Source organism: Lactuca serriola, chromosome 1 (genome assembly GCF_051521515.1).
Source record: "Lactuca serriola cultivar US96UC23 chromosome 1, Lser_US96UC23_V15, whole genome shotgun sequence".
Classification (NCBI taxonomy): domain Eukaryota; kingdom Viridiplantae; phylum Streptophyta; class Magnoliopsida; order Asterales; family Asteraceae; genus Lactuca; species Lactuca serriola.
In genome coordinates this window covers 38,955,686-38,970,765 of record NC_136408.1, presented here as the reverse complement: position 1 = coordinate 38,970,765, position 15,080 = coordinate 38,955,686, and the positions used below count along the sequence as shown (strand labels likewise).

General features: G+C 31.4%; 1 protein-coding gene across 1 annotated transcript; it reads left to right on the top strand.

Annotated features, from left to right (window-relative positions):
• Positions 1-8,634: 8,634 nt before the first annotated feature.
• LOC145084149 (Protein kinase superfamily protein) lies at positions 8,635-11,263 on the top strand. The gene has a single exon (XM_079023428.1). The coding sequence runs from the start codon at positions 9,064-9,066 to the stop codon at positions 11,005-11,007; it is 1,944 nt and encodes a 647-aa protein (XP_078879554.1). The 5' UTR covers positions 8,635-9,063; the 3' UTR covers positions 11,008-11,263.
• The last annotated feature ends 3,817 nt before the right edge of the window (positions 11,264-15,080 follow it).

Below are 15,080 nucleotides of genomic sequence, written 5' to 3'. Positions count from 1 at the left end.
AAATATTAGATGTCATGTCAAAAGTTTTCCAAAATGATTTTATGACAAATATGACATCCTAAACTATTTATTTGAAACTTAACAAATAAAAAAAATGATAATGCAATTTCGATTCAAAATGAGTACAGTGTAACCTGTTTTCAAATTCGTGGGGAGATTAAATGACTCCCTTGCACTATTCCATAAAAACAAGCTTTTTAGTACCTAAAACACTTTTAGATTAAGTCTTAACCTCTTATCAAATAATCATATTTTTCTCAATTTATTATTATTATTATTATTATTATTATTATTATTATTATTATTATATTCAAGAAGCTTAACCATAAAATAAAAATCTACCTACGCAACACAATCAACCTTTAGAGCCGACTGTGAAAGAACTAATCGTCACTTGGACATAATTCGTCAAAAGAAAACTATTTGAAGTCATTGCTCAAAGTTTTATTCGAATAAAGAAAGATGACATTACAACCAAAATGACATTTTGCATGACAAAATATTAATAAGACACTTATAGACTTCAATTAGAATTTTTACTTATAATATTAATAGAACTTCCCCGTTAGACACTATTAAACCGTAAACCTTAAAAACCCTAATCACTAAATTGTAAACCTAAACTCTAAGAGAAACTACACACCCAAGGGAAATTATTCGCCGAAAATAACTATTCACAGCCTTACCCGCCTCCCGCTGCATTACACCAATAATAACTATTCATCAACAATATAAATACGCCAAAAAAAACTCTATTGTGATGTGGCATACTAAGCAATAAAAGATTAGACATCGGAAATAGAAATCAACAAACGAACATCTTAACCCATTAGTACTCTGTCTAACTTAAACAAAATGAAACTAACTGCGAAACAAAACTGTCAACATCGCATTTTACTCCATCGCAAAAATTTTCTCTCCATCAAATGTCCCCCCCCCCCCCCCCCCCTCTACGTCTAAACTGTCAACATCGATGGACATATATAGTAAATCTTTTAACTAGCATAATTTCCGAATGGAACTAATTGCCGGAAGATATATTTGTCGCCGCTGCTTTGCGTGGGTACATGGCTAGTATATATATATATATATATATATATATATATATATATATATATATATATATATATATGAGTTAGGTTTAAATGTTTCTACTGTTTATTGTGTGCTTATAAGATTGATTCTAAATCAATCATTTCAGTTATTTTAAGAAAGTAATTAATACATATTAAATGCTGAAGATTTAATTAATGCTCGTTATATCTTTAACATGTAATATGCATTAATTACTTTCTTAAAATAACTAAAATAAGTGGTCTACAATCAATCATACATGCACAAAATAGATACTTATAACACAATAACCTAACTCTCACACACACACACACACACACACACATATATATATATATATATATATATATATATATATATATATATATATATATATATTCAACAAATAGTCTAACATATTATCTTAGGTGTTGTTTGTTTTTTTAAAAAAACCACTTCCGACCACTTATTGCTGCGCCACACAGCACATGCGCAACACTTGGTCCTTTGCAACTACTTGTTTTTCAGAAGACTTCTGACTTAAAAAATGTTGCGCGTGTGTTGCGTGGCGCAATAGTAAATCAACTGCTTCAAACATCTTCACGCCTTAGTTTAACTTACTGCAGCAGTCTGTAGACGTTAAAAAACAAACATATTTTTTATTAAATGTTGCAGCCGTTTGTTCCACCTCTTCTGCTACAAAGGATTGCAGAGATGGTCCGCAGACTTTAGACATTTTCTCTTCGAAAAAACAAACAACATCTTACTCACCAAAGGGAAATTATAAAAGTTCCGAAAAATGATAAAGGATACATTGATTTTTCGTCATCAATAAAACAATGTTTGTAACTATTACTAGTTTCAAAACCGTCCATGTTTTCAATAAGTTTAGAAAAATACAAATCAACATCAAAACAATATTCTTGTAATACTTTCTTAACATCAATAACCTATTTCATAATTTTTTTTCTCTTTAATGAGAGCCTATTTATGTGCATTAATTTCCCGAGAGCACTTTGATTCCTTGTGTTGTTCTTCGATGACCTTCATAGCTTCAAATATATTATTAGGCATTTTGGATGGAAATAATTCATGAGAAGACGTGTGTATGATCAGGTAATTGGTTAGGATGAGATCCTTTGTCTTCATAATGATACTCACTATATTTGTAGGTATCAAAAGATGTTACAACTAATTTTTCTTTCTAGAACTTCTCGAATTGCTTACTAGTCATTTTCTTATAAAAAGAGAAATAAAAAAGTAATTGAATTAGTATGAATTATGTTTTTGTTAGTTGAATAATGTGTCTTTGAGATATTTAATATCAGTGTAAGATTGGAAATAAATAACAATATTTATAGAAATATTTATATTTTATTAAATGTTATATTTTACAGGGTTGGGCCTATTTTTGAGGGCATGCCAACCATTTCGCACGTGTATTTCACATCAACAAGAGGCAGAGACCACTGCAAAATAGAGTACCCCGATACGACCCCACAAAAACCCACCCCATATGGATTTTACATCATTAAAAAAAAGACACGGTTAATTTAGAGATAGAGACCACTCCAAAATAGAAGACCCGAATACGACCCCACAAAAACCCACCCATGTGGATTTTACATCAATAAAAAGGACATGGTTAGTGTTTTTTTTTTCAATCTTTGTGTATAAAGTGTAAATTGAAGCAAATTAACTCATTCTTTAACTTCATGTATGATGTATAAGATACAACATAGAACAAGACCCCACAATCCTATCTCTATCTCTTTGTTCATGGCATGGTCCCTATAACCTTCCTCAGCCATGTTGTTTTGCTTGCTACCACCAAAACATTTACAAAGCACGCCTTATGATCGTTCTTTGTAATTATTTATCGGTCCTCTTTGCTGCAAGGGTCTTGGTGACTAATTAATGGTAATTCACACATCTCTTATTAATCAACCTTGGATCTACTGCAGTGTATTTACACACGTTACGTTTTGGATATTAAAAAGTAGGTCATAATGTACTTTGTTTAAATTTTTTGAAAAGAACCATTTTAATATATATGAATTTTTACTATTTTCTAACTTTAACAAATATAGAATACTATGAGCAATAATGAGACGTGATTCATAATGGAAAAAAGGTTTACTACCACTTTCTAAAGGATCCCATGATGCACCTTTTGACATCATTTGAAGAAGACAAAATTGTCATCATAGTACATTTATTAACACCTATTGAATTAAAAGTGTATGTGCTACTAAGTTGTGAAGTATGTAATTTAATTCTCAATAATTAATTTTGCAAAATGAAGACATGGACCACAATATTATATTAAATTTTGAACAATTGAAGACAAAAAGGTTGGCTTAAATACAGGCCTATCACTATGTTTGGAACCGAATGCTTGATATTTTTATAAGTTTTAAATTTTAAATTTTAAAAATAAAATTAAAATTAAAATGAAAAAAAAAAAACTTTGTAACTTTTATTTTAAATAAAAAACTATTCATTATACGCTTAACAGGTGTCGAGTAAATTTGTAATGATAAACTCTTTGCCTCTTTGGTTAACAAAATAATGAAAAAGTTTCATCCATATGTTTATTTTCATTTTAGAAGATCAAACTTTTATATGATTATGAACTTACGAAGTAAAATATAAACTTTGATTTGTAGATAAAAAGTCCATTGATACCTAAAATTAAAATTAATAGAATATAAATATATCACATTTATAACGAATATGGATATTATATTTTAGAAAGATTAAATATGTAATGTGAGGCTTAGATAGATGCTGAGCATTCAGACGACAGTCAATCACTAAAACCAAACAACTTTGAGGTTTGTGAGGACCCACTCATCTCCCATCACATTCACATGCATATTCTCCTCAAATACTTCTGTCTTTCACTTGTACCCTACAGTGCAAGTCCCTCATGCATCCTACCTTAAATATTTTAATATTAATATTTTTAGTAAAAACAAATAAATTTGTATTTGTAACGAAAAGCGTACGTTTTGCTTTCAGTTGTCAAGGGAAAAATATAACCATAAAAACATCAAAATGATAGGGTTTTTTTTAACAAAGTTGTTTTTTTATCTTTATAATAAAACTATAACCAATTTAATAACATTAATTAATGGTTGCTATTTTTTTTTGCAACCGGGCAATGAGATATATTAATAATAAGAAGAAAAAAAGAACAGCCACAATTAGTGGCATACAAAATTCCAACTCAAACACAAAAACAAAAGAAAACAGATAAACTAAGGCATAACAAAGAATTTTTAGAAAAACAAAGGGCATTGAGACCATGATGCAAATTCAACCTGTCAATTTTTCTTTTATTTTTCACCCATAGATAAGCCATTGATTTAATGATATCAATGATTTTATCCGGTGGTAGCCGGTTTTTCTCGAAGACCTTTTCGTTCCTTGATTTCCAAATACTCCATATTGTTCCATAGTAGATTGTCAAGATTATCTTTCTCCTATTTTTACACGTCCCCCACCGAGAGATAGAATCAACTACATCCTTTACCGAGTGGAGTGGTTCCATATTTGTATTGCACCATCTTGATACCCCTTCCAAGACACTTCTAGCATACGTGCAATCCATCGGGAGATGGTTGCTAAATGTGAAATTTACAAATACCATTTTCTCTAATGGAACATTTAGCAACGTATGAATCATTTAACAGTCCTAACACTAAGATGTTGTTTGTTTTGGAAGTGGTTAATGTCTTTTGTCTTTTTCTATGTTAGCGGAAGAAGACGTGCACTTGAGAAACGTCTACCCGTCAGAAGGGAAAAATGCTCAAAAAGTACTTTTGTAGAAAAACAAACGAGGCCTAAGGTTATTATAGTAATCTTAGCATAGTTAATTATGGTAGATAACAATAATTCCTTATATCACGCCAAGAAGCAAAGATAAATATAGAACATTTTCCCTAAATCGATTTCACCGCTTCCCACCCACCACCCCTGTAGATCGATTTCACCATTTCTCTATGTCTTCTCTATTTGTTCCATATTCGAGCCCTAAATTTATTGACCCTTTTCATCCGTCATCATCATCATCCTGTATAGAAAGAAAAGAGAGAAAATAATTTCTTGTTTGATTGAGTAAGACATATCGAGACTTTGAGGTGCCAAGAGAGAAATTCATCCTCTGCGAAGTAATCGAACCCGAAGCTGCCAAGCGTGGTTGTTTTCATTCGAGTAAAGCCTAAGACGGGATCAGAGAAAAGCTGTAAAAATGAAGAAGAACAAAAATTTACGAAAACGAAGTATAGCATACGAATAAGATGAACAAACAGGAGTTACAGAAGACAACATTGATATGCGATGCGTGGTGTTCTTCACTCTTTCTCTTTAGGAGCTGGGTTTCTTCTCCAATTTCATTTTTTACTTTTGGGTTTTATTGATTCAGATGTTCTGCTAGGGTTTCTATATTTTCTTGGTATAAATTGAAGCTAAATATTTAAATCAACAAAGCTTACGAGTTCGATGCTCTAATTCATGGCTAACATGTGGTCTAACAACGATTGATAAACACATATTAGCTTTAGAAGAGATCAAATTTCTTCAGAAACTAAAGGAGAGGAAGTCAAGAGTCCCAACGATTGTTAAAACAGGGCAGGCTGCTGCAGCTAGTGGCGTCAACAATACTGGTGGGTTGGTTCCCAAAGGTGGTGATAAGGGTGAAGCAGATAGATAAAAAGACGACTTGGTTTTACAGGATACGTTTGCTCAGGAAACTGCTGTAATGGATGAAGATCCACATATGTATGTACCCTTATCATCTCTCTTTATCAGCATTTTAACAGATTATTTATGTTGGTTATTCAACCTTTTTCAATTTGCATACAATTGGAATTACTTCACTTTTGCCTGAAAATGATCAATTAGTAATTTGATATTCCTAGAATTGCAGTTCCTTAGTTTATGTATCCCAGGCATATATAATTTGATATTCCTAGAATTGCAGTTCCTTCGTTTACAAGAAAAGGAATGCATTTTTTGTTCCTACATGATTTAATATTGTTTGATTGAGTTTTGACAAAAATAGATTTTTCTTGCAAATTGCAATGGATTTTGCATATGTGTGTTGTTTACTATTTTACTGGAATAAGAAAATAGTGGTATGTATTCTGTTAGAATGAAAATGGTTAAGTTGTGGATTCTTTTTCATATCAAAATGTAAACACATGTGCATTCTATAAGAATATAAATATTACATAAAAATGTGTTGCTAGTAATTCTGACAGAATACATTTATACATGCTTTAGTATATTTTATGCATATCCTATAAGTTGCTATTAAGTTTAAATTCTTTAAGAATATTCAAAATCATTCTGAAAGAATAATTTACTCTGTAAGAGTATTATTGTTGTATTATGATAAAATTGTAGTTAATTAGTTATATGTTTAATGTGCAGTTGTTACAAGTGTATCACTACAAAATATTTGGCAACGAATTTGTGATAGAAATGGCTTGAAGACCTGATGGGAAAGGCTACTTGAAGAAAATCATTTTCATGCAATACAATTATGACAGAATGTCAATCTCACAAAATGTCAATCTCATAGAATGCTAGCATGTTTTGAAATGGCTTAGAGATTAAAAATACACAAGTCATCTAGAAACGAAACAAGAAAGTGAATGAGGATTCTTTCAAGGATGCCGATATATTTTTTTTTTTTTTGCAAGAGATTTCAAGAATGAATATAGTTTATGTTCATAGTTCTATTTATTAAGAATGAATGTAATTACTTATTCTAAACTATTAAACTTCGTCTTATATAAAAGGTGTATTCATTAAAAATTATTGGTCTTGATAATATGTGTTTATAATATTATGTTCATAGTTGTATACCATTCTGACAGAATTACAGAATATTATTATAACAAAATAACATTCTGATAGAATAAAGTCGGTTTATGTTTACAAATTATGTTTGAAATTGAATTAATTTGAAAAAAAAAATCAAATTTTTTAAATTAGAATCATTAGTTATCCCATAAATCTCGATTTTTCCTTTTTTAAATTTGTCTCAATTGACTAAAATGCCCTTATGCTGAAATTTATGTGATTATATGGTACATGTTACCCTATTGTACTATCATAGACCCTCAGATCATGACATTTGATTCTATTCCATCCGATGGTCCAAATTTGTGCATTCTGGCATACAATAGTTACTAAAAACAAAATAACCTAACCATATATATATATATATATATATATATATATATATATATATATATATATATATATAGAGAGAGAGAGAGAGAGAGATAAAGAGAGAGATATGTTCAAATGTTTTTTATATCTATTGTATGTTAGAATACATCAATAATAATTTAGTAAAAATTAAATTATTATTTAATCAAATAAAGATAGATATTAAATGATTTCCATAATTATATATATATATATATATATATATATATATATTAAATGATATCCATAATTATAATTTATTTTTTAAGAAAACTAATTAAATCTGTCATTAATTATTTTTAATATTAATATAATATAATTTAATACTTAGAAATGTTAGGAAATAAGAATTTTGTTTTCTGCTGTAACTATTTTAAACATTAACTTTTGATAAATATTACAAATATATATTGTTAGGTTATTAACATTGTTTTTTTTTTTTGTTAAAAAAAAGTTGTCTCTAACTAGAAAATTTGAGCCGAATTGTTCTAAATGTAAGAAGAAAACAAAAATATAACAATTTATTCATAGTTAAAAAGGATTTATCAATCGATTCATCGTTAAACAAATGTCAAAACGCCATCATAATGAGGAATCAGTTACGTAATAACATAGAGAAGAAGAAGTTGAATTACATGTACTAAAAACATGGTTGAACTTAATGAAGCTGTGAAAAAAACCTAGATGTTGTGGAAAAACTTAGAGAAGAAGAATTTGAACTGCAAGTGCCAGAAGATATGCCTTATGTAGATGAAGACATAACCGCCTTGAATGGTAATGATAACGACAAAGAAGATACTTCAATGAACATGGATGATCTTAGAAAACAGAACATCTAATAAGTGGATACATGATATTATGGTCATGAATTTACGAGATGTTTGATTGTAACTTTGACTTTTGAATTATATATATATATATATATATATATATATATATATATATATATATATATATATATATATATATATATATATATATATGGAGCTCATTTTGATTTTCGTACAAAATGTCCGATATGTCAAGTCCGAACCAGGATATATGATAGTTAAAATAAGAGCATTTTATTATAGTCTATCATAAAAACTATTTTATTAGTCTCATAGAATATTATATTGTAATAATTTAAAAAATTACAACAAATATACACACTAAATACAACCCTAATATTCTATTATTTTATTTTTTGGTTTTTGATTGCGTTTCAAACCAGATGCGGTGATGTTTCTACACCATCTAACCTGTCTATAAAATAAATTTAAGTATTATATGATATTATATTGTTTTGCTATTTTTTCCAAGAATATTTATATTTAAATATATTGTATAAATTTTTATTTGAGCATAAATTAACTACAAAACCTGCAATCCACCTGTAAGTGTGTTCCCGACTTCCCTCCATTTTCCTTCATCTCTCCCCAAAAAGTCGTTCTCCTTACCTGCAAATTCTTTCTCTTTAGTCAAAAGCTACACTGCCCTCATGGGTCCCCTCTTAATCTCCCCACCAAACAAACAAATTCTCAATCCAAAATCTCCATCATTAACAACAGATTTGAAAATTCTTTCAAAGACCAATCAATGCGAAAATTGGTAATTTTCCATGATTCATGATTATGATTATTCCAACTGTAAAGCTTAACCTCCCTCGGATACTGAGTCAAGCAGCAGCTCCCAATTCCCATGGCGGATTCATAACACTATAGAACCCTAGATCCTCTATTTGTCCTTGTATATCAGTTTTTAACTTCTTTCTGGAGTGGATAATTGGGGAGATCAACAAACACAATGCCTTCAAGACAACCTTCTTCTTTCCCACATCAACAGCCCACAAAACACAGAGCTACCTTCATCTTCCTCGTAATCACTGTTTTTTCATCAATTCTTATACTTATTGGAGTTCTTTACTTGCTTTACTACCTGTGGTATACGTTGATTCATCGGACTCGTACTAGTCCTCTTGACTCGTGTCCAGAATTTTTGAAACTACATCGTTACAGCTACAAAGAGCTCAACTCCGCCACCAATGGCTTCTCCGATGATAATTATATCGGAAAAGGCGGTTCAGGTACCGTGTACCGTGGTATACTCAGAAATGGAAAACTCGTTGCTGTGAAGATGCTTGATTCGGAGTCGTTAGACGCCGAACGTGAGTTCCAAACCGAGCTTCGAATCCTCGGTGGATTAGAGTCGCAGTTTATCGTTTCATTGTTAGGGTATTGCTTTGATAAGAAGAAGCGATTGGTGGTTTATGAGTACATGCCGAATCGGAGCTTACAGGAATCTCTTTTCTCCGATCGTAGCTTGAATTGGGAGACAAGATTCGATATCATCCTAGATGTTGCTAGAGCACTTGAGTTCTTACACCGGGAATGTGATCCGCCAGTGATTCACGGAGACGTGAAGCCTAGCAACGTTTTACTCGACACTGAGTTCCGTGCAAAACTCGCCGATTTCGGATTGTCGAAATTGAAGATCGAGCCGGAATTCGGTGTGGATTTGTTCAGTCAAGATCTATCAGGAACTTTAGCTGGCGGCGGCGTCGGAGAGTCTCCGGCGATTGGAACTCCAGTCGATAGTAGTAACGCCAATGAGGTAGATTTCGCTCTTGCTCTACAAGCTTCCTCCTCTTCGACGCCGACCAACAATAAGGTTGTGTGTAATAATCCAAAATTTGGGTTCACAAACGAAAAAGGAAAGGACATTGAAAACGGTGGTGGTGATGATTGGATTAACAATAAATTCACGAATTATGACGATGATTTAGGTCTTAATTTCGATAATAATCACATTGGAGAATCCAATATGAATCCCTCCGACGATCGCAAAACTGGCAAGAAACAATGGGGGAAAGATTGGTGGTGGAAACAAGAGGGCAGCGGTGAGCTTTGCAGCAAGGATTACGTCCGAGAATGGATCGGAAGTCAAACCTGTTCATCGGCGAATCCAGATTGGGATGATGATAAGAACTTTGAATTAAAGGATTCCAACGACAACGAAAACAAACCAGAAAACGAAGAACAGAGTGGCTGGAAACGACACCGGAAAATGCAAGAATGGTGGAAAGAAGAACACCTCGACGAACTCAGCAATAAGAAAGTCGAGAAGAAGAAGAAGATTAAACGAAAATTGAAGCTCTCGATCTTCCGAAAAAAACGAAAAACAAACCGTCATAATCACGAAAACGAGATCGATCCAAACACAGAGTTCAGTTTCAGGAAGAACTCAAAGAAGAACAGCGAAGATCTCTTCAGCCGCGAACTCAGCAGCACAACAAGCATGCGAGGGACGCTTTGTTACGTAGCACCAGAATACGGTGGTTGCGGTTATTTAATGGAGAAAACCGATATTTACAGTTTTGGAGTACTGATTCTGGTGATTGTTTCTGGTCGAAGACCATTACATGTTCTGTCATCACCGATGAAGCTTGAGAAGGCGAATTTGATAAGTTGGTGTCGACAATTGGCTCAAGGTGGTGATTTGTTGGAATTAGTGGATGAGAGATTGAAAGAGGGTGAATGTTATAATAAGGTGCAGGCGATTTTGTGTGTGAATTTGGCTCTAGCTTGTTTACAGAAGATGCCGGAGTTGAGGCCGGATATTGGGGATATTGTGAAGATTTTGAATGGGGAAATGGATCTCCCGGTGGTTCCGTTTGAGTTTTCACCATCACCGCCTTCCAAATTGGTCGGGAAATCTAAATCAAGGAGGAAGAACAACAATGGCGATTGAAGGTGTAGTGTTCTTGTTGCATTTGTATATTAGTTAAATTGGTCGACTCCTAGATAATTTAGTCTAAAAGTTAAAAGCTGATCAACCGATTATTTTTATTTTTATTTTTATTGAAGAGGCTCACCTTCTTTATGTGAAGTTGTAAAGGTATGGTTCTTCAATTGAAGTAACTACAACAAAGATCAAGAGGTTGTTCAATGAAACCCTAATATGGTGAAGAGGATTCTTGACCATATAAGGAAATTTTTGAAATAAACCATAATTCCAAACCTATAGCTTGATATATTTGGTTTCTGTCATTGATCATCTGCCATAACCCTCCATCACAAAGAACTACTAAAAAAGATCATTATATGAGTTTATTTTTGGGTGATTAAAATTTCTTTGAAATTTGCTTTTGTGTTGCCTGAAAACTTAACCCTACATAAAGAAAATTAAGGACATGTTGGAGTATATTTTGGCAATATGCCCATCCATTTTGTAATGGGTATTTTCATAGTGGCCCTACCTATTTTGAAACTTATTTTCATGCATAAAGGAAAAACCACACACTATCTTTTCTCAATGAAGAGGCATTGTAATAACAATGATTAAATACAAGATTACATGGGCCCCATGGGCTAGGTAACAGTTGGGCTAAATACAAATACACGGTATCTAAAAGTACAATACAATACTACATTAACACACCCCTACAATTTGAGCGGGAGATCTAGAGCAAACACTCAAACTGGTCCGGAAATCTGTAAACAAAGAAGATGGAAGTCCTTTCGTGAAGATATCTGCATACTGAAGGCTGGAAGGAACATGTAGAACTCTGACTTGACTAGTTGCAACCTTGTCAAGCACAAAATGAATATCAATCTCTATGTGTTTGTTGCGTTGATGCTGAACGGGATTTGTAGACAAATAAACAGCACTGACATTATCACAGTAAACAACGGTTGCCTTAGAAAGAGGAATGTGTAGCTCATGAAGAAGATTTCGTAACCAGCAGGTTTCAGCTACTACATTGGCCACGCCACGGTATTTGGCTTCTGCACTTGAACGTGAACGGTGGTTCGAAGTTGAAGCACGTAGTCTAACGTCCCGCAAACATATTGTAAGATACGTTTAAGAGCAGGGATGAGCAATGGGCCGAACCCAGACCGGACCGGCCCGAAGACCGAAAACCCGAAGACCGAAAATCGTGAATTACCTTACCCAAAAACCGGACCGTTTTTGGGTGTAGCGGGTCCGGGTTTGGTCCGGTCCGGTTCCGAGTACTAACCCGGGTTTCGGGTTTTGGACCGAATTAGACTTTAGTAGTGTTGTTTACGGTTTCGGTCCAATCCTGTACCAAACTAGGTTTCGTATGTTTGTTGTTTACGGTTTCATGTTTTGTTTGTCATGTCACTCTAGCATAGTATTTCAAATTATAATTTTATTACGTAACATCCATCATTCATATCTTTGTTGTTTGCACAATTCAACTAAAACAATACATAAAAGATGATGAATACAATTGTACGAGACTCTAATTAGAATACGTGCAAATGAAGTGTATACAAACAAATAAAAACGTTAGTAAAAGTCACACTATTTTATTAAAAAAAACCTACACTATTTATATATAAAAAATTTGCACTTAACATCACTATTTTTATATAAAAAAACTGCATTATTTTTATAAAAAAAAAATTACAATTAACAACATTATTTTTATTAAAAAAATACTACATTATTTAAAAAAAAGTTGCACTACTTTTATTAATAAAAATTGTAGTAGGAAACAACTTTTGGTTTTTTAATCTAGACATGAGCTAATTTGATGAGAACATGTTTCCTTTTTGCAAGCTAGATGTGGGTTTATTTTAGTTTTTTGGAACCTAATTCTACAATAAAGTTTTAAAAAGTTCAGATATTTTCAAAGAAAAATACTAATAAATTTTGGATCATGTGAGGGGTGCTTCATATACACATCTTTAATCTTTCACCTATTATTTATTTTATTTAATACAAATAATAGTTACTAATTTAAGAATAGCTAACTTACTAAATAAAAATAAAGTACATACAACATTAATAATATGAAAGATTCATTAATTTAATACAGATAATAGTTACTAATTTAAGAATAAATAGTTACTAATTTAAGAATAGCTAACTTACTAAATAAAAATAAAGTAAATACAACATTGATAATATGAAAAATTCATTAATTTAAACTAAAAAGTTTAGAAATTACATAATAAAAGAAATATATAAATTACATCCTTCTTAAATCTTAATTAAGAAAACTTAAACCACTTCTACATCTCCCGCTAAACTAAAAAAAAAATGGAATTTTTTCTCCAAATTATGAACTAAATGTAGGAATGGTTATCTGCTTATGCGGAACTCCCGTCTAAACATGTTAGCATAATATATGACATTCTTGACAAAGTAGTCTTATACGAAACAATTGTGTTTGGTTTCACGGTCTTTGTTTAAAGCAACTTTTCTCGTTCTTGAACGTGAACTTTCAGCTTTATCAATCAAAACAATGGTTGTTGCTTCTACGATTTTTGTGAGTTGTGACAAAATGTCTGATTAAGATGACGACGAAGATGATTCCATCTTTCAATTCTAAAACTTATATAAACAATTTTTTTTAAAAAAATAGAGTAACATTACGTTTGATGTAAAGATTCTAAAGATATATTAGGTATTTATAGTAGTTGATAACGAAAAAAAAAATCAAAAAACATTTTTATACAATCAAAAAAAGAAAAAGAAGAGGCAAGGCCGCAAGAGAGGTATTCTCGTGTATGGCCGGAGTCATGCCGGGATCGCAAATTTGATGAGACTCATTAGACGGCATGGTGTTCCTATGCAGGGCCACACTTGTAAAATAGGACTCTGTACCGAAGGGAGGATATAACAGGTGAAATAATATGAAAATAAAACATTGTAGTGCCCCCTATAAACATATATTGCTAAATTTAGAGAAATCTCAATTTCTGGCTTTTTTATGAAAATAATTACGAGAAATAGTTATCTTAATCATTTTATCTACAAAAAAATTAATTCGACCGTTTATACAAATAAATAAATCAAATTACCACGTTTCATTAGGAAAGAATTGTCGTAGTCACCAACTTTTGTTTGTTTTTGGTTGGTTTTTTCTCATTGCATCTCCATCATAGAAAAGAATTCCTGCCACTTATTCATGCTTTAATTCAGGAGTTTTAACGAATACACTTATTTATTTATACTACTTAAAACCCCATAATCGTTTTCTTTCTACACAATTATTAATACTTCACCTTTTTTTTTTCTTTAAAAGTTTTAGCGTTTAATAAAAACCGAAGGACATATGAAATTTTATTTTAAACTAAAAACTTTTAATCCACAATCAACTCCAAGTAATTTATGAAAATTTTTAACTGTTGATTTTATATAATTTTATATTTTAAAGTTAATATTTACTTTTATAAATATTTTTATAAAAATAAAAATTACAACTTACCATTTTTAACTATATCCTTCGGTTGATAGCTAAACATGCTCATATGCTTACAAACACAAATGTTTTTTATGTTACCCAACTCGACAACTTGTATGATGCATCCTTTTTGCTATCTTTAATTAAAGAAAAGAAAGTGATAACAATAGAGACCAGAGTTATCCAATGTTAGCATAAAACATTGATTTAATTTTTAAAAATCATAAAATTCGTTGATGATATAATGAAATATTAATCACATAAAAGACTTTATGGACGTGTTTGACCTTGACCAAACTAAAGAGGATGTTGGTAGCTGAAAGTTAAAAATTGTATTTTTTTTTTGTGCATAAATGTTTGAAAAAAGTAGTTTTTAGTTTTTAAATGTATAAAATTACATAAAAACTAAAAGATAAAAACTCATAAAAGTTCCAAGCTAAAACTACTTATATGAATAATTCTCATGTTCGACTCTTGTTGCCAAAATATATATCAAAATTTAATTACATGATGCCTAAAAATTGTTGCAGATTAGAGATCTAAGATGGTTTGATATTTTAGCATGTTTAAAGAATTAAACAATTATCTTAGACCAATGTTCTTGGTA